This window comes from Vanessa atalanta, chromosome 15 (genome assembly GCF_905147765.1).
Source record: "Vanessa atalanta chromosome 15, ilVanAtal1.2, whole genome shotgun sequence".
Classification (NCBI taxonomy): Eukaryota; Metazoa; Arthropoda; class Insecta; order Lepidoptera; family Nymphalidae; genus Vanessa; species Vanessa atalanta.
Genome location: NC_061885.1, coordinates 6285984 through 6308420, shown reverse-complemented (window position 1 = coordinate 6308420; position 22437 = coordinate 6285984). Strand labels below are relative to the sequence as shown.

The window sequence follows — 22437 nt, the reverse complement described above, 5'->3', positions numbered from 1 at the left end:
TACATAAATTAAAATGTATGTCAAATGTAATATCTAATGTAATAGCTCCAGATCTATTTAATTAAATTATTATTATTAGTCTTAAAATGTGTTTAACTCGTGTATAAAACTTTAGCCATTTTAATGTATCTTTCATTTCTTTAGTGTTCAGCCATAAAGTAAAGAAATGATTATTAAAAGACAATTGTTATATTATTGGTAGGAGATTTTTTTCTTATAAAATACAATTACCTACGTGTCATATTATAAAATTGTATTAGAGTAGAATACATTTTTATAGTTTATTTTAAGGTTTTGTTGATAAGGCTGTAACGATTTTATAAAATTTTATCCAAGGTTTTGGAGCAATGGAACCTACAACATTATTTTGATCAATCTTTTTTGACGAGTTATATTTTCGTTACTCATTTTCCAAGTGACTGTGGCTATATTATAAATAGAATTTATATATAATAGGAAATGATCTATTACTGTTTTTGGGTTCACGAGAAACATGATAGCAAAAGCTACAATTATTTTGGAACTTTTAAATAACGATAAGTTATAGTTCTAGCAGATAGATACAGGTATATCCATTTAATATATTGAATATACAGCTTCTTATTTAAATATAGTTACAGACAGAAAACTGGCGGTTCAGGTTATCCAACTGAACACAAATTTATACCAGATACAACAATAGTGCCACTTTGCTTTGAAAAATAGATTAAGTTCAATATAAATTCTTGTAAAATTTTAAAAGCAGATGAATTTTAATAATTTACATAAAAATTAAGGCGCGCAAGACGCACAGTACGCGTGTATAGATAGTATGGCTCCATACTGTTTGTATTATAACACTACTAGATCTATTTATTTACATGTAGATATGTCTATTGCTTATACCATTATAGAATACTTTATCATTTGTAAGACCTGAACGTTCTAAGTAGAATTTACTAATTATAATAAAATATATATTTTTGTTTTTATAATGGTTTGGTCTAAATAACAAATCAACGATGCAATTGTAAATTTAGTTTTAGTAAAAAGTGAAATACGAAGTAAGATTAAAGCCCTTGTATCAACATACAAGGGCTTTAATCTTCACGATTTAATGCTATTTGCTTAAAATGTTTTTGTATCAGTAAGTTAAATATATCGGGTAACCAGGAATGAAAAAATAAAACAAATACAAACGATTCTTATGTAACATCTAAAAAAATTTAATTAAAAAACAATTATTTTAGTCACACCAGAGGTACAAGGAACAAGGCATAACAGAAATATGACACTTGACATTGGCCTTTCACTCATTATAAATTTAAAGACCATGTGTAAAATTGAAATCTGATAATGCTGTCAGTATAAAAACCGCCGAGTGCATATTAAAACTATCAGTCGGCCGAGAACGGTTTGAAGTGATCTAGTTCGTCAGAAAAACACAGACCACGTTTATAATGCATTCGCTGGTGGTGTTCTTTGCTCTCGCCGCTGTGGCTTACGGCTCAATCATCCCGTTGGCGCAGCCCGCGCATCACCCTGCACTGGTACTGGACCCCCACGGTCGTCCCCTCGACACCGCTGAAGTCATCAACGCTCGCGCCATCCACCTGCAGGCTAAGGCCCTGGAGCCCGTTGGACATGCTGCTTACGCTCCTTTGGCCCATGCTGCCGTCGTAGCCGCCCCCATCGCTCACTCGGCAATCGTCGCCCCTGCAGTGGTCGCCGCTCCTGCTGCTGCTGTGTCCCACCAGTCTCGTGTGGATGTGCGCACCAGCCCTGCCATCGTAGCTCACGCCGCTCCCGTCGTAGCTGCTGCTCCCGTTCTCGGTGCTCACTCCCTCGCCGCTCCTTGGTTGGGTCACTCTGCTCACGGACTCGTTGCTCACGGACTTGCTGGACACGGTCACTACCTTAAGAAACGTTCCCTGGGACACATTGCCTACAGTGCACCCATCCTCGCTCCCTCTGCCGTGTCTCACCAGTCCCGTGTTGATGTAATCTCCAGCCCCGCTATCGTATCTCACGCCGTGGCCGCCCCAGTGCTGTCTCACGCTGTCGCTGCACCCGTCGTAGCTCACGCTATCGCCCCTGCTGCGGTATCTCACCAATCCCGTGTTGATGTGCGCACCAGCCCCGCTATCACAGTTGCTGCAGTCGCACCCGTAGCTCACAGTGTCGTTGCTGCCACTCCTCTTATTTCTGCTCACTCTTACGCTTCTCCTTTGTTGGGCTACTCCGCTCACGGTCTTAGTCATCTTATTAAGAGACGCTCCCTTGGACACCTGGTTTACAGCGCTCCCGTTGTCGCCCCTGCTGCGGTCTCTCACCAATCCCGTGTTGATGTAATCTCCAGCCCCGCTATTGTTTCTCACGCTGTGGCCACCCCAGTGTTCTCTCACGCGGTAGCTGCACCCATCGTAGCTCACGCTGTTGCACCTGCCGCAGTATCTCACCAATCCCGAGTTGATGTGCGCACCAGCCCCGCTATCACTGTCGCTGCTGTCGCCCCTGTCGCCCACAGTGTCGTCGCTGCTTCTCCACTCATCCACTCCGCTCCTTTGGCGCATGGTGCTGGTCACTTAGTTCACAGCTGGTAGAGAGCTAATCTGGCGAACTAATATCGATAAAAATAATTACAATAATATAAAAATATTTATATACAATAAAGTATTTTACAACAAACTATTGTTTTATCACTAACCTGCATTTTGGCCCGAGCTATATTAGTTTTTGTGCCGCGAATGAATATTTTAAATGTACTTGACACTCTTTTAATCGTATTTATGAAGACGTTATTCAATTGGATTTTTAGTAGCTCAATGTTTAATATTTTCATTGTCTATAAGAACAAAACCTTATATTGTATTTGATTGATCTCTACAAGATTTCCAAATACTTAGCAACTGCGGGCTTGATTGTTAACTAATTCATAGTATCAATAAAACGCTCTGTTGCGAGCATCAACAATAACTCTAATTCTACACTATATTCTATCACTGTACTGTTCTGAGGGTAAAAGCATAATGGAGCTGAGATTCACAATATTATATAAAAACATAAATATGATGCAATCACATTTTTGTCTAACAATAATGTTTTAGATAAGCATTTACAGAAAGTTTTGTCCTATAAGATAATTGGGATAAGAACTCAAAATACGGACGTATTGTCTATGAGTTAAAATATGAGATTTGTTATTTTAGAAAGTTTATAATTATTATACAATGTGTGTAATGGTTTTTTTCAAAACGACTGCATATTTTATTATGTGTATAATCTGAACCGCAGAAAAAATTGCTGAACAGTTTGGTACTAATTAAAAATCATAAAATTGTTTTACATTCAAAATTAAGAATATTAAATTACACGTAATATATTGTTGTAATGAAACATATGTATTTTTAACAAAGCTGATATATTTACCCTAAATAGTCTTCAAAATGCCGTAAGAAAGCATCTTGTTAGCTAGGTTATTTATTCGATTTATAGTATAAAAACTTAAATCTTCCTTACGTATATTTCCATTGATTATTATGGTAGCATTGTATAGTTCTGACAAGTATCGTGTAAAACATAAGAGAACTACATATTTTTGAGGCTTTGTTAATATCGACTATGTATATACGTCAATACAATTCAAACTAGTGATACTTTTTTTAAAAAGTCGTCAGATAGCAATGACTACGATTTTTTTTTATAATAACAGCTTGTTAACAGGTGATATACTTTCGATCAAACCTTTCTAAAATGTTAAGTATTATAATTTAGCCTCGGCGATTTTTATAAATTAAATTATGACTTTAATTTTTGAATTTTTAAACGCAGTATTATGAGCAACATTTCGTTTTTGTATTTAATTATTCGTTTTGTTATAATTTTCATACTAACGAAAGACAATATCGTGAGGAAGCATTTGTATATATACTTTAATCCAATCATAACAGGAAAAAAACCAAATAAACAAAATTTGACAGCAAATTAACGCGATATCATTGGTCGAGAGCTTGATTAATCTATGATATTCACTATGGATTAGCGAAAAAATGGCGTTTTGCATGTCGACGAAACTGTTATAGGTATTTTGGAAGTAAAGTGTTGTATTATAAATAATGATATATTAATCATAAACTCTTAGTAGTGCACAATAGAGCTGAGTTATTAGCAAGTCCTTTATTCCTACTTCCATTGGAATATAGAAGAAGCTTTTACTTAATATATGCCAAAGATAACTCTGGGGACCGGGTCTCTGGGCTTAGTATCATGTTGTTGTGCATAAATATATAATACGTTGTGTGGTAACAATCGTAGTTATCAAGAATTATATAAATAAATATTTTTTTATATGTAAATGTAATTCTTTATACATAAAATATTATTAAATGTTAATCATATTTTTTATTGTTATTATCACAGTCAAAAAATGGGCAAGTGCGAGTCGGATTCGCGCACGAAGGGTTCCGTACCATTATCTATAAAATATTTTAAAAAATCACGCCTGTTGTATTCGACGCCCCTTAAATATTTATTGTATTCTATTTTTGAGTATTTGTTATTATAGCGGCAATATAAATACATACTTTTTTACAATTTCAAGAGTCTAACTATCATGGTTCATTAGATGATACAGCCTGAGAGACGGACGGACAGAGTCTTAGTAATAGGGTTCCGTTTTGCCCTTTGGGTACGGACCCTAAAAAGTAAGATATATATAGCTATTGGTTTGTGATAATATAAATAAGAAATTATTAATATAATCAAAGATTTTTTAATTTACTATTTCATAGCAAATAGCGTGAGGAAATGTTTTAATTATATAATAAAAGCCTCGATTTTATTATATAATTAAAACATTTCCTCAATAATTTTTAATTGTTTTACGTTTTGACTCCCTCAGTGTCTAGTTTATTACGGATATCAACGACCGGCTTCGAATCTTGGCCTTATATATTATTACAATAATATACAATATATTATTTCATTTCTTAAGAACTTTTCAGTAACAGCCCAGAGTAAGATAATTGACAGATACCTGCGCCTGACTTCTCTACGGTTGGTCTTATTGATCTTTTGAGAAAAATAAAATAACTAGTACAGCTGTGTCTGCGCATACGCTTTTACACTAATATCATCATCATTCATATCATATATCATTATATATATGTGGTATAATAAGATATTTAGGTTAATTATTTTAATGTTAAACCTCCTTATTAGATGATTTATTGTTTATAAAGATGATATACTGGACAGTGGTCAGGGAATGTAAGGCAATGTAAGACGTGTTAATTGAAAATCCGAGATTATTAAAGAAATATTACTTTTGAAAACGTGTCACTCACAATAATCCCACAATCCCACATATATATGTATGTATATGTTCATTACTTAACCGCTTTTTCATGGTTCTATTGCGGTTTCATGATTAAAGTGTATCTGAATGTTAATTGTTAAATTATTTATTGTAAGTACTTTAAGTAATTTTATTATATACGGGAAATATATATAAACATGCATGACATATTAAATTATTGATTTTTATAGAAATAAAAAACAAATGAAATGGAAAATACCTTACGTATAATAAATAATATGTATGAAATAATATGTCGTACTTAATATGTCGGAAAATTATATAGATTCACAGAGGTGACAGCTCGGCTTCATGCACAAAATATTTGACGCAAGAATAGTTAATTATCTGTGTTTGAAGTAAAAACTACTAACTGATATTTATTTTACTTATTAATATTTTTTTCGCATAAGCAAGTTGAAGCTGTCTGTTAAGTTGATTGTATTGAACTTGACAATGACTCACATGCCATATAAAATATTCATATTAATAATAATGAAAATTTTATAATGGCTAATGTGTTTGTATGTAACGAATTTGTTTTTGACATATAATTTAAAAAAGTTAGAACTTTTAAAATCTTATGTAACAAATGTTTTATCACTGAATTATTTATTCTGTTAAAAGTTTAAAGTGATATTTGTATTTCTGTTTTTCTCTAAAGTATGCTAATTTCTGTTTTTTTCTAAAAAAAAAAAAACAGAAATTAGCATTAGCAAAAAAAAAAATGCTAATTTCTGTTTTTCTCTAAAGTACTGAGTTATTTAGTATTGTTTGGAATAATTTTTTTTTTTATTAAGAAGACAAAATATAAGCACTGGAATAATGAAAGTAAAGAAGTTTCCTTGTTTAATATTTTATTATTTATAAATATTTTTTTTATTATTTTAAATATTGCATTAATAGGAGTTCGCCAGATTTGCTCTTCACCAACCATGAACTAAGTGACCAGCACCGTGCGCCAAAGGAGCAGCGTGGATGAGGGGAGCTGAGTGGTAGAGGGGGGCAGCAGCGACGACACTGTGGGCGACAGGGGCGACAGCAGCGACGGTGATAGCGGGGCTGGTGCGCACATCAACACGGGATTGGTGAGATACCGCAGCAGGGGCGATAGCGTGAGCTACGACGGGTGCAGCGACAGCGTGAGACAGCACTGGGGCGGCCACGGCGTGAGATACGATAGCGGGGCTGGAGATTACATCAACACGGGACTGATGAGACACGGCAGAGGGGGCGAGGATGGGTGCGCTGTAGGCAATGTGTCCCAGGGAACGTTTCTTGAGGTAGTGACCGTGTCCAGCGAGTCCATGTCCAGCAAGTCCGTGGGCAACGAGTCCGTGAGCAGAGTGACCCAACCAAGGAGCGGCGAGGGAGTGAGCACCGAGAACGGGAGCGGCAGCTACGACGGGAGCGGCGTGAGCTACGATGGCAGGGCTGGTGCGCACATCCACACGAGACTGGTGGGACACAGCAGCAGCAGGAGCGGCGACCACTGCAGGGGCGACGATTGCCGAGTGAGCGATGGGGGCGGCTACGACGGCAGCATGGGCCAAAGGAGCGTAAGCAGCATGTCCAACGGGTTCCAGAGCCTTAGCCTGCAGGTGGATGGCACGAGCGTTGATGACTTCAGCGGTGTCGAGGGGACGACCGTGGGGGTCCAGCACCAGCGCAGGGTGATGCGCGGGCTGCGCCAACGGGATGATTGAGCCGCAAGCCACAGCGGCGAGAGCAAAGAACACCACCAGCGATTGCATTGTAAACGTGGTCTGTGTTTTTCTGACGAACTAGATCACTTCAAACCGTGCACGGCCGACTGATAAATTCGACTCGCGTTCAACCATATTTATACTGAACGGACATAATTAAAAAGTAAGGCAATTTCAGTGGGTAATTGGTCAGTAATGCTAGAACAATGTCAGGTGTCAATAAAATGTTTGACCTCGGAACGCTTGGCGGTCATAATAAAAGAATTTCGTGGTCACAGCATGTAGTGCGCAACGTGTGTACGTCTTACCTATGCAGCGATAACATCGGTTAGCTAACCGACGACGTTATAGTATTTTAAAAAGTACATTTTTAAAGCTTTACTCGAGTTATTTTGGATTTGTGCGTTATGGCCGACTTATTTAGTATAAATTTGCAATATCTTCGACTCTATATGCGATTAAGCTATTTCGAAATATGCAGTTGCACAGTTGTTCAAAATTCAGGTTAGCCCATAGATATCCTATAATTCATTCACTAGTAAATTTATATAGAATGAGAATAGAAAGGCAGCCTTGTTTGTGCAAGCGGCGTCGGGTATACACAAAGAAAGGTAGGTATTGGCCGGCCTCTCAACTTAGCCGCTGTCGATACCTACATAAGTACAAGGAACTTATTATACCTACTTACCTACTCATAGACTACTTCATGACTGTTTGGTTCCGGGTTTTTTGATACTTATACAAAATGTTATTGTAATTGAATTTTATGAAAAAAATACTGTTATTAAAAGTTAGAATAACTAAAATTACTAAATATATTGTAGAAATTGTGTTAATATCGTGATATTAACACAATTTCTTTTGTTTTCAGATCATAACAGTTCGTTTTCAAATATAATTAATGGTTATTAAATAAGACTTTAAAGGTTACAAAAACACAGAATTAAGAAAGTTTAGTGATAATATTATGAATGGCAGAGAGTTTTCAAAAGATTGTTTTATCTGGGATTATTCAAATTCAATAAAATTAACGATTCTAGTATTTGTATTGAATACGTTGATAAGTATATTCTGTTATAAATAGAACGCTCAAAGTGTCGTAATACAATTAAAAGGTGCAGAAAAAAACACTTTTGGGTGCTTTTCAAGTAACGAGTGTGTAATTGCTGTTAACTTGCAAATTCAGGGTTAGTACCAGGAGTTTTTAAATAGAAAATCCTCACTTTTTATGGCCAGACTCGAGCATTGTACTTAGGCCTTGGTTATTGACAATTATAAGATAGCCAGTAAAGGATCGAAGTTAGTATATAGGCATAAATAATATGATATAGTTATGTTAATAGTATAAGTAACAGTTTGCCTATTAAAATGAAACATTACGGATGTCAAAGGGTGGGTGTCGTGAGATAAAGGATCTACTCGATTGTTTCTAAGAACTTGTTTATTGTCACAGTCGGAACGTGCATTTACATTTATTACTAAACCTCCACATTAATTATTCGTTATGTATTTTAGTACTGGAAGTTTAATAAAACTTTCTTTAACGCGAAGTTTTAACAATATTTAGACTTTGAATGTGTGTAATATTATATATAAGGATTCCCAGTAGGAGGCAATATTTAATAAAGTTCTACTATAAGTAGTCTCGCTCTTTATATATTAAGTCTTATGGAATATTGTTTTGTGTATTTTCATTTTTACGAGCATTTATCGAGATGAGTCAATAAAAAAATATCCCATGCATAAATGTTATATTTGTTTTTGGCTTGCTATTAGGCTTAGTGTATATACGAGGGAGCCACAATTGCGCCGGACCACATTTCTATCTATACACGACGAACACGCATCGCAACCTCAACTATTCATTAAAAGATACAACAATGCTGTAAGACAATAATTATAGGCATAAATGTGCTGACGTCTGATAATTAACAACGATAATAATCAATTCTAAGGAATTGATTTAATTAATTAATACATCCAAATAACCTACAAATAACGGCGATTCTACATAAGCGGTGAAGAAGAATAAAAATGATATATCTTTTACTAAAATATTTTTTTTAGTATATATGGAAGTAGGAAGAAGTGTATGTTTGTTTAAGTTTAATAATATTACGATTACATTTTGAAGAAGATACGTATAGTCGTATAACTTACACAGAATTGTGGTGGTAGGTAAACATGTATGTAAAGTTGTGGTTTTGTAATCCGGTGCGGCTTCAGCCCGAAGTTAACTAACCCTATAATAACCCTATTGGTATGATGGCTTCTGTCTAAAAAAACAGTCTTATAAAAAAAATTATACATATATACAGACAACATTTGTAGTCTAAATTTGTGTGTTGTGTAATAAAGCTTTTGTATAAAACCATTACAATTTTAGCAATGTATTCGTATGTACTATATGTTAACATTTGATTTATAATCACTTGGTCATATTCTTCTGTACTGGATTTTAAAAAAGGGTGGAATTACGAATTAGTTAATTCAAACTTCAACCTATTTAAAAAATATTCTTGGGTAAAAAAATCTAACACGTTTTTCTCAGCAGAAAAAAATATTTTGATTTTAATCTAATTAGTGAACAATGAAAATTGTCGGGCATATTTTTAGTACCTATTTATTACAAAATTACGGTAATGAATTTAAATTTTTCTTTATTATTATTTCTATTATTAGGTAATTATTAATAATATTGATATTACCATTTTAATATTTCATAATTTGTATTAATACTTTGATAATAATATGTATTCAAAGAATCGCAGTTGAAATCGCGACATTGTACTGTGGAATTTGGAATTACATTGTAATAATATAGTTCCGTGTCGTTGCCCTGTCAAGGCGTCGTCATTATTCTTGAGATTTAATACAATTATTTGTAATAATGAATTAATTATAACCAATTGTATAATTTCGGGTGTTTCGAATATCGTCAATAATTTTACTTATAAGTAGTGGTTGCCAAGTGATTAGGATTCCATAAATTAATTCTTAATAAAAATGAGACAATGTAGACGAATAAGATATTAAAAAAAATAGTGTGGAAGTAGTATCTGAGAGTAACTACTTAGTTTCTTGCATGTTCTTCTCGGTAGGATCCACATTCCGAACGGATGTGGTAGTTTCAAATTTAATAATGACGATTGAATAGTGCTCGCAATTTACATTGTTGTTAATTTCAATTCAAAACTTATTTTTTTAATTATATGCATTAAAATTCGGAAAGATAGGCAAAGAGAGGCCGACATAAACATTGCTTTCCGTATGCGCAATATTCTTCAAATGTGAAACAAAGGTTTTGATATTTATGTAATTGTCATAAAAATTACACAAAATGTCTTTATAAATGCAGTGCATTTAAAAACGACGTATAAAAGAATTGTTGGTTATAAGGTTATTTATTAAGCATGTCTAAGGTCATTGAATACTAAATATACAAGTATAGAGGTATGGATCGCAATATAAAGTAAACTGGGCCATTTTATTCTGCATTATAAAATACCCTTTTGTATGCGTCGTACGACTTCGCGAAAAAGGAGGCCTCGCTCTCATTACAACATTGAGAGTTAAAACAAACGACTTCCAAATGAGGTTTTGGATATTAGTTCAACACCTTTTAAGTATTCCGTAGCTCTTGTCAACCTCATTTAATTTTGTACTTGTCGTTTTGAACAAAACTTATAATTTTGACTTTTATGTTTTATGTTTAGGCGGAAATGAAAATTTCGGGTAAAAATAAACTAATAAATTAAGAAAGGATGAATCTTGTAGCTCAGTAATCTGCATTCAAATTAAAGCGTTTTATTTTAACATTGATTGTAACTGTATTAAAACGACATTGCAGCAACTTGTCTCTTTACTATTATTACTATTTAATAATTTGCTCCACAACTCAACACGACTGGTTATTTTGCGGAAGGATATTGTTTAAATTCTTTGTCGTATTCGATTGCGAGAGTAATGTTTTTCGTAGACGAAAATTGTAATATTTGTAAGTAGTCGATGTAACTTTTCATTTTTTGATATTTCGTATACCTAATGCGGTAATGTTACGTGTAGGTATATAATAATTTTATTATACAAATGACAGTTATTGTTTTCATTAACTATCGTTTCTTTATTATTAGGTATTTTTTTTTTAAATTTCGCCGATCAGCAATACCAAGTAAGTATGGTTAAATCTAGTACAAATTAGTTGTGACAGCTTGAAATAAAATAAAATCAAAATATACTTTATTCAAGTAGGCTAACAAGCACTTTTGAATCGTCATTTAACAAACTATATTAAGTAAAGCTACCACCGGTTCGGAATGCAGATTCTACCGAGAAGAACCGGCAATAAACTTAGTAGTTACTCTTTTCCAACATCTAAAAATACAGTTATGTTAGTTAAATACAATTATATATGTATGTAATGTATCCTGCCTGGAAGTCAACAAGCATTAAACATAAAACATTGAAGCGTGTTTAATGATAAATTAAAATGAGGAAGGATGGAAAACAGTTATTCAATCGCATTTTAAGCCGGTTTCTTTATCATTTATTAACGAAAAATTATATATAGATATATACAGGGTTATTGGTAATTCGACGTATTACTGTTAGTAATAGGGGTGACTCCTAAGTTCCTAGTTGTAATACATTTTTGGAGAGTTAAGAAAACGGTGATGTTTTTAAATAATCTGCAGGACAGGTGATATAACGATTTTTTTTTGTTTTTAAGGCATCTTTTTGGAAAAAAAACAAAGAATATTGAAATAATATCGTTTTACGTCTCAAATTTTTAAATTTGGAGCGATAATTATTGTTTTAATACTGACAAATAACTAGTATTTAATTAGTTTTTATAAATCAGAAGAAGTAATTAAATTTAAATAGATAAATCAATTAATTTAAAATAAATCTTTGAAGTTTCATTTTCAAAGAAAAAAGTTAAAAAAGCATGATAACTCAAAAATGGTTCACTCTTGCATTATGTTTGGGGGGGGTTAAAATTATCGCAAGTAGTCACCTCCTAACGGGAATACGTCGAATTACCATTAACCCTGTATAGATGATTGTAGCAACGAACTGTATATATACATATTGTTGGTTAAATCATAAAACTATATTTGTTTTTAAATAAATTAAATACATTTATATATTCTTTTCTTCATCTAAAGTTAGGAACTGACGAATTAGTAAAGAGTAGTAATTATTTACTTTATTAAAAAATCACCCTTTCTAAAAATATTTGTAAGAAACGATTTAGAAATAAAATTGTTAAGAATATTTCTTTATGAGGCACTTTTGAAGGGATAGCGAAGTGAAATGAACGAAATAAGGTCGTCAACCTTGATTCAACATTAAGCCGCAAATAGGAACTATTTACCCTCCATCCCTTGTGAACCCATCATAAGCACATTAATGTAATTTAAATTTCTGAACTTTCTGAATTTTTTATCATTGTTATAATAATTGTCAAGATTGAAAGTCGAGAACATATTTACTAAGGATATCGTTTTGTTAAACTAAATTCCATGTAAAGACTATTAGATTTTTATTAGAAATTCGCGGGTTTGTGTTGCATGAATAATAATAATATTTAAATTTAATAGATTAATTATCAATAGTACGTTTTTCTTCATAAGATTACTAATATGATAAATATACTTGATATTAATTTCGCTTGTATGTAATTAACAAATTCAGAATGTATACAAATTCAGGAAGCCGATTTTAACCTTCGAACTGTTGTTATTTAAAGTGTACACTGTACATATATTTCGGATGACAATACTTTATTGGTTTAACAATGGAATAGGTAGGCGGTCAAAGATATCTTCGATACCTGTTTGAATACTCGGGTTTGTCTTGTTTCAACGAGTCCCGTAGATACTTTGCCAAAGTGTGATTTTTACTTATGTTATATTTTGGGGAATAAGGTAGGTTTTACCGTGAACAAAACATGATTATATACTGTGTGTAAGCCTGCAAATTAATTTAAAAAATAGGTTACTAAGGATGTATTTTAGTAATAAAATAAATTACTTATTGGATATATATTGGCGGACGGGCATTTGGGCTACCTAACTTTAAGTGTTCACTACCGCCTATAAAAATTGCCACCACAATGCGCCACCAACCTTTACAACTAAGGTTAATTATCTTCCTTGTGCCTGTAGATACATTGGTTCACTCACTCTTCAAACCGGAACAATAATATTAAGTATTTCTATTTGGGGGTAGCATATATGATCAACGATGAGTGGGGTTTCTACCCAGACAGCCTTGCACAAAGCTCTACTACCAAGTAACATATATAAACTTACGTTTGTTTATTTTTTTAATTTAAAATAAGTCAAGGTAAGTTTGATTCTCACATAACTATTGCAAATATTTCGCTATTGTTGTTCTTGCTAAATCATAATTATGCGTCAATGTTTCACAACAAGAATTTCATGTGTGACGTGGTGATGTTCCTGCAGCGCTTCATTATTTTTTACTTATGTAAATCTCTATATTTATATCATATAATAAAACTGTAACGAATGTTATTAAAAAAGTCATTATTATTTATAATGAGTCAAGATTATTTTTTTAAATATTGTCTGCGCACGCAACAGACCACCTCTTTACATCTGTATTTTATGTGATATTGGTAATTATGACAATGAAGGAGAAAATCTTCGCTTCCTTGTGCTTCCTCCTTGCTTTCTGTAAGAAACAAGGTAAACAATGGTTAAGTATAAAATCCCTGAGTTTTTAATGATATTTATATGATCATATATAATTTTTTGTCATTATCTTATTTATTTTTATGACTAAGTGCATAAATTACATATATATCAACCTTGTTATTTCCCCTTCACAACCTTTAAACTTATTACGCAGAGTAAATAATATAGTATATTTGTAAAAGTTAAAAATGAACTCATTTATGTACAATATATAAAGCAATTTTAAAGAATATAATAAATAAAGAATATAAGAAAAAATATCAAGATTTCAATACATATTATTTCGATTAGAAGTATTTAGAAAAATTGCTAGTTACTAATTGTGATCCACCCCGGTATTCATTTTTAACAAAAACAAGAAAAAAAATACATTTACAATCTGAAAATTAACCAAAATAATTTTAATTTAACTTATATAATAAATATAAAATTATTAGACCGTAAATATCAGACTATGCTACATTGTTAAGCATGCTTGGAAATTTGTTTCATTAAAAAAAAAACACATTTAGAGTTATGTTGATCTGGCGTAAAATATTGCGTTAATATTTGTTACTATATATATTATTATCTGTGAGTATAATTTAAAACGCTTAAAAATGAAGTAAATCTTAGCTTAAGATTTCGAAAATTAAATGTAGTCTTGTATTGTTTTATTTAGTAGCAATTGTAATTAATGTTCTCATCATATTATATATTTTCTAGTGGCCTGTCATTTTTATATTTTCATTGATGTCCTATGATACACAGTTTTAGCAGAAACACTAGCCTTTCATATTCACGTAAAATTTATTAGGCAAATATCTTCTTTTCATTTTTTAAGTTAATATATAACGATGAATACATCGACTCTCGTAAATTACTGAAATGAGATGATATTTTACATACTTAATTAAATCAGATTTTTCTTGCGTATTTAAGTTTTTTAAAGTAATCGATTATAAACCTACATAAAATAAAACAAAACATTAACAACAGTGAAAGGCGTTTAATTTTAAAATCTTCTAAATAATATTATCTTCCAAGTAAAATTAGTAACATATAAGTATACATATATATTACAATTATAATTGCTTTGGTATAAAATCACAGAACCCATTAATATATACAAATGAGGCACATAGAAGTTCTCATTATCAAAGTAAAAGTCTTCTATGTGGTAAGAGCTCTGAAAATGAAATATTTTTCGGTAAACATTGGTAACTCGGTATAAATGTGAAAGTAACTCTGTCTGTCTGTCTGTCTTTCACTACCAAACCAATGAACCGAATTTGACGAAAATCGGTGACGAAGCCGCTGGCAACAACTAGTATTTAATAAAAAACAACAGTTGTAAAACTAAAACAAGTAAACTACATACAATATTAAAATAAGTGACGAGACTTAAGATTAATACAATAGATTTTAATTTAATTTAAAAAAATATATATAACAATTTTCTTTATTTGCTAAAATTAATGTTGTTCTGCTTATATAAAAGATTTGGATTTTCTTATTTGTATATTATGTATATATTAGCGTTTATATTGTTCTGCTTTGTTCGGGAACCGCAACTTCGTCTGTGTGAAAGTAGGTTTTAACGCACCCCTGATCTTTAAAGGTCAATAACTTTTATTATCTGATTTTATTAAAACAAAGGCTAAATTTTGCTCAAAGATAAGCCTAAACTATCTGTAAAACTGTCAAGAAAATTCCTTAAGTTGTTTCGGACGTTAGCATAAATACAAAAAGATATTTATTTTCTATAGAAATGATATCTTGTGTCTTGTTACGCTTTTTATTGCCCACTTAACATACGATTTCGACTGCTCTATTATGTATATAAATTAAAAAAACGAAATTTAAACAATAATCTCTTTGAAAAACTTAAATCAATTTGTAATATGTGTTCGAACCTTTGGTTGACACGAAACCAGAACGAACTCGTACTAAGTAACGATTTCAATTGAAAATTGCGGAACTATTATTTCGCCTTTCAATACTTATATTGAAAATAAAATAACTTCCTAGAGAATGATTTAATATAATATAGTCTGGTCAAAAAGACAATATAATAGTAAGCTTACAATAATTAGCATAAATGTGAACATGAAATATCAAAAGTACAACCGACCCCCCGTTTGCAAAAAGAAAATTCAAGGTCAAATGTCAAAAGTAATGGGTGTGTATTTTCCTCCTAAATGGTGAGATTTATAAAGATAGAGTGAAGTAAAATAACAGCCTGTAAATGTCCCACTGCTGGGCTTAGAACCCCTCTCCCTTTTGAGGAAAAGGTTTAGAGCTCATTCCTCTATGCTGCTCTAATGCGGATTATTTGATACACGAGCGGCAGAATTTAATTGAAATTAGACACATACATATAGATTTCCTCACGATGTTTTCTTCACCGCCAAGCACAAGGTGAAATATAAATACAAATTAAGCAAGTTGTATTATTGTCTTTATTCTTATTCATATATTATAAACATTACTGACAAGTAATTGCTTATTGTATATTATGAAAGTGAAACTTACAGCTATTATTGGACAATCTACAAAACCCGTGGCGTTCAGGAAATCATCAAAAACATTTCTCAGAGCAACATGGAACGCTTTGCAAAGCGGTTTTCTCATTAGGAATGATCCTTGTTTGTATCCTCCTTCTTTTGTCAAAGCTCCCTTCATTTCATCTGTAAATAAAATCACAACAAGGAATCGTTAATATGGCAGTGGCTATATTTTGAAACTAAAATAAATGTAGACAGCACAACTGCTCAATATGAGAACGTTCTTGGGCTAAGTAACATATATAGGTATAGATAATTCTTGACGACGATTTCCATATCTATATTTTGCATATAATATAGTTTATTAACGTTTCTGTTAATACAGCTAAATGTGCGAAAGTTCAACAATTAGCGGCATATTTACAAAAAATCCCATTGAATTATATGCCCTTAGATATTTGTAAAATAGCAACGAGGTATTTAGTATATGCGCTGGAAGTATGAAAGAGCATCATGCTCTTTGTTGTTAGATCTTAATTTAAGAATATTTATTGGATATTACATATTTAGATTTTTTATTTGCAAACTTACCAACATACGATTAAAGTTGAAGTGTATTTAAATGGTATAATAATAAATAAAATCAACCAATTTAAAACAATTCAACTAAACAAAGTAACTAATTATTGTTCGGTTTTATTTATTATTAGTAGCGTGTTTATTTGTATTTGATAATTGATTGTTATGAAATGACTTCTATTCACTATATTTTTTCAATTGGTATGTTATAAATGAGTGTCTACTTTAAACATTTGTTATTTATATCACATATTATTGCATGATAATATCATTATTTCATATTGCTGTTCCAGATAATGACTTTATTGTTTATTAATCCAATGATTTTCGTTCTTTATAAGACATAGTAAACACTGCCAAGTTCAATCTGTTACTGGGAATTTCAGGATAAAAATTTCAGGCACTTTTTTGCGCCGATTCGGAGCTTTCTAGTCTAGGATCTCGGGATCGACAGTGTTATAAGATAGCTACAAAAATCGCGCACCATAATGGAGTAAAAGCAGGGAGCGAATGTGTTTGTTCACCACTTGCATTTGACGAGAATTATAACATTAAATGATGGTAATGTTCACTATTAGGCTTAAGCCTAACTTAGTAAAGAAGTAGAGTTTTTGTAGGCAGCAAGCAGCAGCAGTCTTCAATATAGAAGAATCAGTGCTGATGATCAGCGCACACTGACAGAGTCATATCAGAGTTGCTTGAGGCAGAGCAGACACTTATCCTAAAAGAGTATCATCAAACAAGGCTTACAATTAAACAAGGATTCTTACCTTGTTTGATTGTGCAACTTTGAGATGAATTAACGTGGTACTGTTTTTCAAGAAAGGTGTTAAATACTACTGGGCTAGATAGGCTTTCTCTAGTCATGAAGATAAGTAAAAAATATAAAAGTTGTCACTAATCCGATTAAGCATAATCATAGCATACATAGCCATCTACAAAATATGTATTGGGCAGAAGACCAAAATGTCCAACCAAAGGTATATTCATTGCAAGGCTTTTATGGATTACGAGAGAGCCTTTGACTCTAGTACCTAAGTAGTGCTTAACTTGCTGAGGTCAAGATGTCCTAGCTATAATCAAAATCCAGGAGTAAAAATTACGGTAATTCTGAAATATTTTGAGCAGAGGGACAGACAGAGGTATTTCATATTACCGAAACTGTTAATTAGTGTTGGGTTATTTCAAGAGAGAACAAGATATATCAGGGCAGCTTAGACTAATTTTCATAGCTTGACGCATTAGCAGACTAAAAATAGAACCATTAACGTTCATTAAGGCAGACGAGTCCTAGAGTCGAATCGACAAACCCTGCAGCAGTGACCTGAAGAAGGCGATGAACCGGAAGCTTAGGTGTACCTTGAATGTTGAATGATTGCTGTTTATTTAATTATTCTTAATAATTTGACCGCCGGTGCAAATCAGTGCAATTCGTGCAATCGTAATCGTCAATTTCGGCGTTTACTAGTATATTTCGGCGTCGGCCAAAAATTTGTATTTTGCAATAATTTGTTTAATGATTACTATTTTACATAAATTGTAAGAATCGTTTTTAGATGAACATTCTATATTTTCTATTATTTTAATAAATGCCTAATAATCTACTTTGGTAATAATAAGTAGCATTAAGATTATAATTTCGGAAAATTTGATGGTACCATTTCATGGTCAACTAGTAACGTGTGCGTTCATTGGTCAAATCAAATAACACGCGCTTCCCTACCTATAAAACACTTCCATCCCTTTTCACGTAATTGCTTCCACAGGTTGCAGGAAAATGAGAGATGACAAATGAAAATGAAAATATTTTTTTATTTTCAATAAAAAATAAAAATGTATATACATACATGATTTTATTATTTCAAAGATAATAAAATAGGACCACAGCATAAACAAAGACAATAGTTACCCCGAAATAAATACAAATAATAAAACCTGCATTTATGGAAAGTAATGGTAAAATAAATATTTTTTATGCACGTCTAACGTGTTTCGCAGTCTAAATACCTAACGTGTTATAAAAAATGACAATGTAACATTTAATTCACACCTTATAAGGAATAATTGCTTTACAGTCCGCTAATATGCCTTTATACATACATGAACTGATTGTATCTGTATGCGTGAGAGTTTTATTTTTATTACTAACGTGTTTTATCTTTTTATTTGTGGGGAATCAAGCAATGACACATTCGCTTATCTATATATTTTTATTTATTATCTGCGTACTATTGTATTTCTTTTATTTAAATAACTTTCATAATTTTTCTTAAGTAAATATTAAAAACATTTTGACTTATAACGAACTGATATTTTAAACAGTAGATGTGAACATAAAAGTTATTTTATAATTAACATGTTCTAAGTTAAAGCTAGATCGTCAGGAAACGGTATTCGAACAGTTATAATAATCCACCTTGACCAAGATTGTCTTTATGAATTGCATAATAGCACACAACATTTTAAGAGTTAATGTCATCACGAAACCGCAAGAGTTCGGTACGATAAAATGATTAAGTTCAAAATTAATAAGACATCACAAATATATATAGGGTTCCGTTGTAATCCCGTTGAATGAAAACTTTTTTTTTTTAATTATTTATTTTAGCCAATCGGCCTCCTCTAGCTAAGTGGTTAAAATAAACATTGTTACTAAAACTAGTCCAGTCATTATTTACATTTGGAAATGCAAATGAACCGAGAAGGCTTTTTGAATATTTTGTAGGGAGGACTTAGAAAAGCTTTACTCGAAATTGTCGACCTCGATATCATATGTGCGTTCGCCACCATCTTGAAAAAAGGGTTGAATTTCATTTTTTTACGATAACTCGGCTGTCCTTCGTGATATGCGAATTATGAATACATATTTTTTTGTTGCTTTATTTATGTTCTACAATTTAGATTCTATACATTTTTAACCTACCGTTGATGGTTATTGAGATATCGAGGGCGACATTGAAAAATAATACCTACTGTTATTATTATGGTAAAAAGGTTTTTATTTAATATTTGCGCAATAAATGCGAATATTTGCAGCGGAAATAAGATCCGTTCTGATATTGCGTTCAAAATGTTTTCTATAAATACTAATATCCTGCCTTGAATTAGCACAAGTAAAAGTTGAATGTCAATGATGTAAGTTAGAGGGTTATTTCATCACCCAACCTAATGGCCCTAAGAAATAAATTAATAACCCACAAACATAAAGCTGTTATCACACTAAGTATTTTAAAACAAGCCAGATCTATTTAATTAGGAAGGTACGCCCGCCCACGTTAAATTCTATGTTATTATTAATAGCTAATTGCTTTAAAAAAATATAGATCTATTTAATTAGGAAGGTATGTTCGCCCGCCCACGTTAAATTAAATTATTTTTAATAAATTAAACTTTACTAATAAAATTTGTGAATAAATCACGCACCCTGATAATAATTTAAAGTGAAGAGACGCGCTTCGTGAGTAAATAAATCTGTGATTTCAATAATTAACTAACATAATTATTCAACCTTTTATACATATACTCTATTCCAACCATAAGAGGTGAAAAGCCAAATAAGCAACATTTGATATCAAATTGTCGCGATATCGTTGGTCAAGACCTTGATTAAACTATGGATCTGCGAAATAATGGCGTTAAACTATAATGGATATAAGTAGTCAAGTGTAATAGTGTTGTATTATAAATAAAGATATATTAATCGTAAACTCTTAGTAGATCAAAATATGGCTGAGTTATTAGCAAATCGCCTGAAATAATAATCATTACCTGTGATATTTTATTTTAGTTACCTTTTATTTACCTCTGGCTCAGTGATCAGCATTATAAAACTGTCTGTAGCAACCCGGAGCATGGAAGTTCTGTGACATCGAAAATGTATAAGCCAATGGTTCAACGTCTGAAATTAGTATGGTCTTTTCAGAAGTGCCGTCTCCTCGAATTATGATAGTTAAGAAAGGATAAAAGAGTGCATCTGTTTGTTTGTACTTCAGTCGGCTATGGATAATATTAAGACATCAGGATCAATTTCGGTAGCCATCATCACAATTAATAGTGTATTGCTTGCTTAGGTCTTGCGAATATAATTTAATGAAAAATCTCATTAAATATATTTTTTTACGTCAAATTACATCAAGATTAGTTTAAACAGTTTCGTATTCTTCATACAATTTTTACTTCAGGCCATTACTCTCAAATTGAGTTCACGTTCGTAACATAAGGTATCAAATAAAATAAAGTAGCAAAGCAGTGTTGTAAGATTGAGCAATCATACATCATATAGATCTGCTTTCATGGATCTACGAGATCGCTCAATCTAAAAAGATATAATAAAATGTTGGTCTTTTGTTCTTTGGGCACTGGTTGAAATTTGTTTCTTAATCGAATAAAATTATCGTTGTTAGATTTTTATCAATAATAAACTTTTGAAATCATGAATTTGTCAATTTTTTAAGTGCTTACAACAAAACAAAATGATCTATTTGATAAATTTGAAACTTTTATAAAATATTTATGTTATAATAAAATTTTAGCCATTTTAGAATCTTCGATTTTAAAATGGCGCTCAGTGTGAACAGAACAAAAAATAATAATTAAATAGTAAGTACTTTTTTTGTGATTTTGATGGTTAAACACAATATTTTCGAACAACTTTAAATTTTATTAATATCTTATGTTACTTACACGTCAAAATTATATAATACAATAACATCATTGGGTCTGAAAACTTGTTCCGAAGTTGTTTGTTCGAAGTTCATAATATGTGTGTAGGTTAAACAATAGTAAACACATTATGAACGTAAACTTATGAAGCTAAAAGTAAGATTTATGGAGGATGAGGGATTAGTATGTAATTTACAATTAACTTTTACACAATATATTTTAAGGTTTTAGAGTTTTTAACAAAACACATATTTGTTAAGTATGTTATTTATAGCTAATATAATATTGATTTGTTTGTTGTTTGTTTGCTTCATAAGCGTTCCTTTACCATTCATCGGATTTACTTTGAACTTTGTATCGTTCACACTTATCGCTGACACATTTTGCTCAGATTATGTATAGTTTAAGTAACATTCTTATAAATAATATAATACATACTTAATTAATATTATATAAATATATATATTATCTTGGAGACGCATTTAACAATTAACCCTGCGCGAGTAAATCGTAAACCTTTGTCTCGGAAATCAAAAACAATGGAAGGTGTAAAAGGAAATAAAAACAACGCCAACAGATCGATCACAGATTTATTTGTTCAACAATCGTATTTATTTATACATGTCACTTGTAATTCTTGTCTCACTTTACTGGATCAAGGTAATCCGCGCGGTCGACCAGTCGCCATAAAGGTGGAATCAGACGGTTTCATTTTCGTTCATTTTGTTAATTCACGCAAAGTATTACGTCTAACCAAAACAATGACAAAAGAGTGTCAAATGAATTGTTTGTGGAGCAGATTCAACGATATTATATATTGGCATTCGGCATACAAATTAATATTCACTCGACTCAACATTCTTCAAAGTGAATGTGTATGAAATAACCTTAAGCTCCCTAGCGTAGTAACTATGTATTTGGTCACTTGTACAGATTGTAACTTA

The 22437-nt window shown here is 31.9% G+C and overlaps 2 protein-coding genes across 2 annotated transcripts; one reads left to right on the top strand and one right to left on the bottom strand.

Moving 5' to 3' along the window:
• The first annotated feature begins 1381 nt into the window (after positions 1-1381).
• LOC125069221 (cuticle protein LPCP-23-like) lies at positions 1382-2668 on the top strand. Its single transcript, XM_047678633.1, has one exon. It carries the CDS (start codon positions 1440-1442, stop codon positions 2580-2582), a length of 1143 nt encoding a protein of 380 aa, XP_047534589.1. The 5' UTR covers positions 1382-1439; the 3' UTR covers positions 2583-2668.
• A 3561-nt stretch (positions 2669-6229) lies between these two features.
• LOC125069185 (cuticle protein 16.5-like) lies at positions 6230-7160 on the bottom strand. Its single transcript, XM_047678585.1, has one exon. The coding sequence runs from the start codon at positions 7087-7089 to the stop codon at positions 6262-6264; it is 828 nt and encodes a 275-aa protein (XP_047534541.1). The 5' UTR covers positions 7090-7160; the 3' UTR covers positions 6230-6261.
• Positions 7161-22437: the final 15277 nt, after the last annotated feature.

Coding starts and splice junctions, on each gene's coding strand:
- LOC125069221 (XM_047678633.1), top strand. CDS start 1,440: ATGCATTCGCTGGTGGTGTTCTTTGCTCTCGCCGCTGTGGCTTACGGC.
- LOC125069185 (XM_047678585.1), bottom strand. CDS start 7,089: ATGCAATCGCTGGTGGTGTTCTTTGCTCTCGCCGCTGTGGCTTGCGGC.